Source organism: Vicia villosa, unplaced genomic scaffold (genome assembly GCF_029867415.1).
Source record: "Vicia villosa cultivar HV-30 ecotype Madison, WI unplaced genomic scaffold, Vvil1.0 ctg.001461F_1_1, whole genome shotgun sequence".
Taxonomy (NCBI): Eukaryota; Viridiplantae; Streptophyta; class Magnoliopsida; order Fabales; family Fabaceae; genus Vicia; species Vicia villosa.
Genome location: NW_026705623.1, coordinates 439,891 through 445,528, shown reverse-complemented (window position 1 = coordinate 445,528; position 5,638 = coordinate 439,891). Strand labels below are relative to the sequence as shown.

General features: G+C 39.0%; 1 protein-coding gene across 1 annotated transcript; it reads left to right on the top strand.

Moving 5' to 3' along the window:
- The first annotated feature begins 316 nt into the window (after positions 1 to 316).
- On the top strand, positions 317 to 1,654 carry LOC131635265 (uncharacterized). The gene is made up of 2 exons (XM_058905879.1): positions 317 to 410; positions 1,116 to 1,654. The coding sequence occupies exon 2, from the start codon at positions 1,120 to 1,122 to the stop codon at positions 1,609 to 1,611; it is 492 nt and encodes a 163-aa protein (XP_058761862.1). The 5' UTR covers positions 317 to 410; positions 1,116 to 1,119; the 3' UTR covers positions 1,612 to 1,654.
- The last annotated feature ends 3,984 nt before the right edge of the window (positions 1,655 to 5,638 follow it).

Genomic DNA, 5,638 nt, shown 5'->3' with positions numbered 1-5,638 from the left:
GTTGTGAAAACCGGCCGGTCGGACCGGTTGAACCGAGAACCGGGCCAGTGTCCGGCCTGGTCCAATGCTTGGATCGCTTGTGTCATAAAATCGGAGTGGAATGCTAAAAACCGGGTTAGACCGCTAAACCGGTGGTCTATGTAAACCGGTGGTTCAAATGTTATTTAATTTTTTTTTAATTAGAGCAAAACGACGTCGTTTTGCGTTTTTGTTTTAGAAATTAAAAAAATTCATTCAGAATCATCGTTTCCACTTTCCAGACACACAGCACACTGCTCTGCAAAGCAACCCTAAATAGAAGCTGCTACCGCGCCGTTTCGCCGCAGCACCGCGCCTTCCTCCTCGCCGTTTCGCCGTCAACGACGGAGCCCTTATCTCCGGCCTTCCTCCTTTTCGAAGCTTCTGTCACGGTAAGATTCTGTCACCGTTTAATTCTATGCTATATTATTCCTGTGTTTATTTCATGAGTTTTTCTTAATTCATTAAATGGAGAACAAGATAAAAGAAGAAAATCAATGTTCAACTACTGCAAAAGAACTTACCAAAGCCATAGCCAACTACCAACCAAAGAAAGTATCCATCAAAAACCCCCTTGTTATTATTTTTGTCGAATTTGAGACCATAAAAAGCAATGACAAATACAATTAGTACAAAACATCTTGTATTTTAAAACCAACATAAATATTTTAAAAGTTCTTTTATGTTTTCTTTCTATGATTTTGCTGTTTTTCAAGTATTTCAACTTCCAAATCTCATTACTAGTGCTTGCCTTTTGTTAGTCTTATTTATGCACGCCACCACCTATTAATTATGATAGCAAGAGAAATTAGCTCAGTGCTATGGAATGAATGTCACATGAGTAATATAGAATTAAAATTAAAATTTAATTGTAAGATGAAACCAAAAAAAAAAGTTTGCGTATTAGTTTTATTATAAATTCCTATTTAGATCAATTAATTGTAGAAAATTTCAAATCTTGTACTGCAATTTATTTTTTACATCTTAAAAAGCTTTAGTATACCGAAAAAGCTTTAGTATTCTTTATATTATAATACATTTGAGTGTGATACAAAATATGAGTATTTATGAGTTAATACTTTTGAATAGTTTTACAGGAAAATGGCATCTTCTGAAACACCATTATCACAACCACCATCACAAGAAGCCTCTTCATCTCAAAGTTTAGTTCAAACTAATGTTAGAGGAAAGACTGATATAGCTTGGGCACATTGTACTAAAAGTCCTGATGGAAAATCTCTTGTTTGTTTATACTGTCACAAAGCTTTTGGTGGAGGTGGAATTCATAGGGTAAAGCAACACTTGGCTGGAATAGTAGGAAATGTTGAAATTTGTAAGTCAGTGCCTGCAGAAATTCGTTTTCAGATGAAACAACATTTCAATGAGCGGAGTAAGAAAGGAAAAACTTCAGATATGGCTGAAAGCGAGTCATTTACTACCGAGGGGGATGAATTGCAAGTACAAACGAACCCACGGGTTGGTGCATCTAAAAAGAATGATGATCACATTGGTACTTATTTTTTACCTAGAACAACTCCAGGAGCTCAACCTACTTTGAAAAGTGTGATGCAAAGTAAAGAAGTGGTTTATTGATGCATCTATTCCTTTTAATGCTGCAAATTCGCCTTATTTTCAACCTGCAGTTGATGCTCTTTGTAACACCCCAATTCTACCCAGGCATATAGGTACAAATATCAGAGTATAAAAATTAAATTCATAAAAACAATTAGGGCGTTACACTTAAGTAACCACATAACCAAACATAACATACTCGCAAAAGATGCGTAACACAAATAATCAAAGAGGACGGATACACATAAACACCTGAATGTATTCATACATATATAAATGCATCGGTAAACAAAATATCCACAACATTCTTCCAAAATACATCGCATGAGAAGGTATCCAAAATACATAATACGAATGCATCTAAAGGATCAAATATACATCAAAAGGATCCTATAAGCATTATCTACAAAATAAGTGTTCGATCCCCCCCTAGGTGTTACGTATCACGAGCGGATGACACCAAAACGGACGACTACAAAGAGAGCACCTACACTTGCGGATCACCTGCACATTACCCACGAGTAGGTAACATTAAGGCAGAAGGGTGAGAATACAATTCATAATGAAAGCATGATCAATATAGTAATGCCCACAATATCATTAAGAATCATATAACAAGATAATCCAATAAGTCAACCACAATCAATATATAAGTAATGCGGTACATGAATGATAACATAAATTATAAAGACTGACGATGATGAATGAGACTCGGCTATGCGTATGCATGTGGTACCAAATCCGAAGTAAAACTCCTCCTTGTCATTATGACAAATACACCTGCCAAGCATTATGCTGGGACTTTATTCCACTCAGGAAGCCCGCAGGCTGTCGTCATCGAGCACGCAGCTCCCACTGATGACCTCTTGCCACTCAGGCTCATTCCATTACCGAGCATTAAGCCCCTACTGGTAACCATGCCCGCAGGCCATCTGTTAACAGCATTCCGCCATTAACGTATTGAAATGTTATGTTGTGCATACAAACGACTCGATTACATAATGATCGGTCACCATTTCTAGTAAGTTTCCGCACCTTTTCCGACTAAAAGTCATAATCTTGGTAATACTATGTGGCATTGTTATAGGTTTTGTTAGTAAGTTTCTTGTTTGTTGATTGTGTGATGTTGTTGCATGATTAGTGTGTTCTGAGTATTATTCAAGTGCCGTTTTATGCGTTGGTTGTTAGTTTGTGTGTGGTCAGGTTAATGCACGGGAGAGGTTGAAGTTATGGCGCGCACAAGCGAGAAAAGAAGCCAAAAAAGCCAAAACTCAGGTCAACACGGGCACCCGTGTGTGTGCACACGGCCGTGTCAAAAGATGGCTGGAAAGTTGGTTTTGGATAGAAAAACAGAGGTTTCACACGGGCACCCGTGTTTCTGCACACGGTCCGTGTGAAAAGCTGCGCAGAAAGTGAATTTGTGGTGCTGAAGCAGTTGACCAACACGGGCACCCGTGTTCCTGCACACGGTCCGTGTTGGTAGGCGCGGGCAGATTTCTAACTTTTGATATTTTGAAAGCCTTGAACTCATTAAGGGTACTTTGGACCTTTCGGATACGGGGGATGACTGCCAACACTACTAAAACCTAACAGGAAGAAGGAATGAGGCATCTTGGATCATTGAGCATAGAGAATTACAGAGAAAGAAGAGTCAAGGGTTTTGGAAGAGATCTTCAAGAGCACTCGCGATTGGAGATCATATCAACCGATAATTTCTTGTAATGACTTCAATTACTCTTGTTATTTTCTTAAACATTATGAGTAGCTAAACTATTTTATGCTAGGGTGATGTCCCTAAATCTTTTCATGTAATGACTTGTTAAAACCGTTGTGATGAATTTGATGTTTTTATAATTTGAGTTTATGATTCAAAGATTTTCATGCTTCATTGTATTGGAAAATATTTTGTTGATCTATGATTAGGGTTAGGCTTGACACACCACTCTAATGCGTTTTGAATCAAAACATTACCGGTAAATCGCTTAGGAATAAGGATTTCACCATAGTGATCATCCATTCTAGAACACGATGCATAATGCCTTAATACTAAAATCAATTATTGAGGAATTGAAATTGACTTTTAAGTATTAAGAAGTTCTCTACTAAGGAATTAGGGAAAACTATTTTATAGAATTGATACTCAATTGTGGTAACATCTTTTCATGAACAACGGTGTTTTCAAGGGGTTACATAAGATTTATACATCAACCTTAGCATGCTTTCTCATTTGTGGACCAAATAATCATTTACTTATCGTTTTTAATTATAAACAGTTAGTAGTTTCATCAAGCAAATCAAAAACCCAACAATAGCTTTTTGTTCAATTGAAATTCAGTACTGGCTTGTACTTTATTCGCAGTCCTTGTGATCGATACTTGGATTCAACTCCATTTTAATAACTACATCGGTAACAAAAGTAGTACACTTGCTATTTTCCGATCAAGTTTTTGGCGCCGTTGCCGGGGACTGCCAAACTATAAGCCGAACTTTATGTCAATTGAAATTTTGTTGCTTTGCGACCAAAATTTTATTTTTATCTGTTAATTTTAATTTCGTTGCAGTCTTGTATCTGTTCTAACTGTTGTCTAACTGTTTATGCGAGGTCAGACCTCAGCTAAATTTTCCTTTGACACAGAACCAGAAAGAGCTCTGCACGAGAGACGCCGCAAGGCAAGACTTGAAAGACTGGCAGCACCAAGTGCAAGTCTTAGTGTTCCACATCAGGAAAGCGACGACGAAGTGTCTGTGCACTCGGAGCACAGCGACTCTGACTTTGACAGGGAGGTAGTTCAGGAACCAGTTAACATGGCTGGAAATCAACCTCCTGCAGAAAGATTGTTAGGGGACTATGGAGGGGCAAATGCTCACCCCAACCGGATGACTATTGTTAATCAACCTGTGAATGTGGCACATTTTCAATTGCATCCATCCACCATTCGCCAGTTAGAGAGCAAGCCGTTCTCAGGAAGAATAAACGAGGATGCAAATAAGCATCTTCAGAGATTTCTCACTACGACAACTTCGTTGAAGATCGAAGGTCATTCAGAGGAAGCCAAGAGACTTGTTATGTTCCCGTTTACACTTACTGATGACGCAGAGGAGTGGTTTTACTCACTTCCGGCTGCAAGTATCACAACATGGCAAGAGATGGAAACGGCATTCCTCAATGAATATTTTCCTGCGTCGGTGTTCATCCGAAAAAGATACGACATTGTAAATTTCAAACAAAAAGAGGGGGAATCATTAGGGGATGCATACAAGAGGTTCAAAAGGTGTTTGACTGCATGTCCTACTCATAACATGGACGCTACCGAGCAAATGCAGAATTTCGTGAATGGGTTGCGACTAAAGACAAAGCAGCTTATTGATACCGCTGCTGGTGGTTCAACAAATTTTGCTACAGCCACAGTTATGAAAAGAATCATAGAGGCAATTGCTGCTAACGAGCATCTTGAGTTGTATGATCGAACCATGAACCAACCGGAGGGCAAAATTGATTTGAAATTGCCAGAGCAGGTTGTTAAGATGGAGGATCAGATTGCTGCAGAGGTAGAGAGAAGGTTAAAAAAAATGAATATTGGAACTCAGACAGTAGCACAGGTGGAACCAGTTAAAGCGGTTCTTTGTGAAATATGTGGTGGACCGCACTTTGCTATGCATTGTGTAGCAACTCAAGAACAGGTTGAGCAGATTCATATGTTGAGGCAAAACAATCCTTATGCCAACACATATAATCCGAGGTGGAAAAATCATCCGAACTTCTCATGGAAAGACCAGCAAGGAAACGTCCAGAAGCCGGTTCAAGGACAACAACCATATCAGCCGCAGACTCAACAATACCAACCACAGGGACAACAATATCGTCCGCAACAACAACCATTCCAGCACCATCCACAACAGTTCCAAACTCAAGGTCAACAACAATTTCAACAACAGGTACCGAAGAAAGAAGATTGGGAGATCGCTATTGAAAAAATGGCAGCTCAAAACTCTCAATTCCAAGAAGAGACTAGGAGCAATCTGAGGAACACCACCGCTTCAATCAAGA

Bases quoted from the DNA above. Each gene is read 5' to 3' on its own strand.
- LOC131635265 (XM_058905879.1), top strand. From the start codon at position 1,120: ATGGCATCTTCTGAAACACCATTATCACAACCACCATCACAAGAAGCC.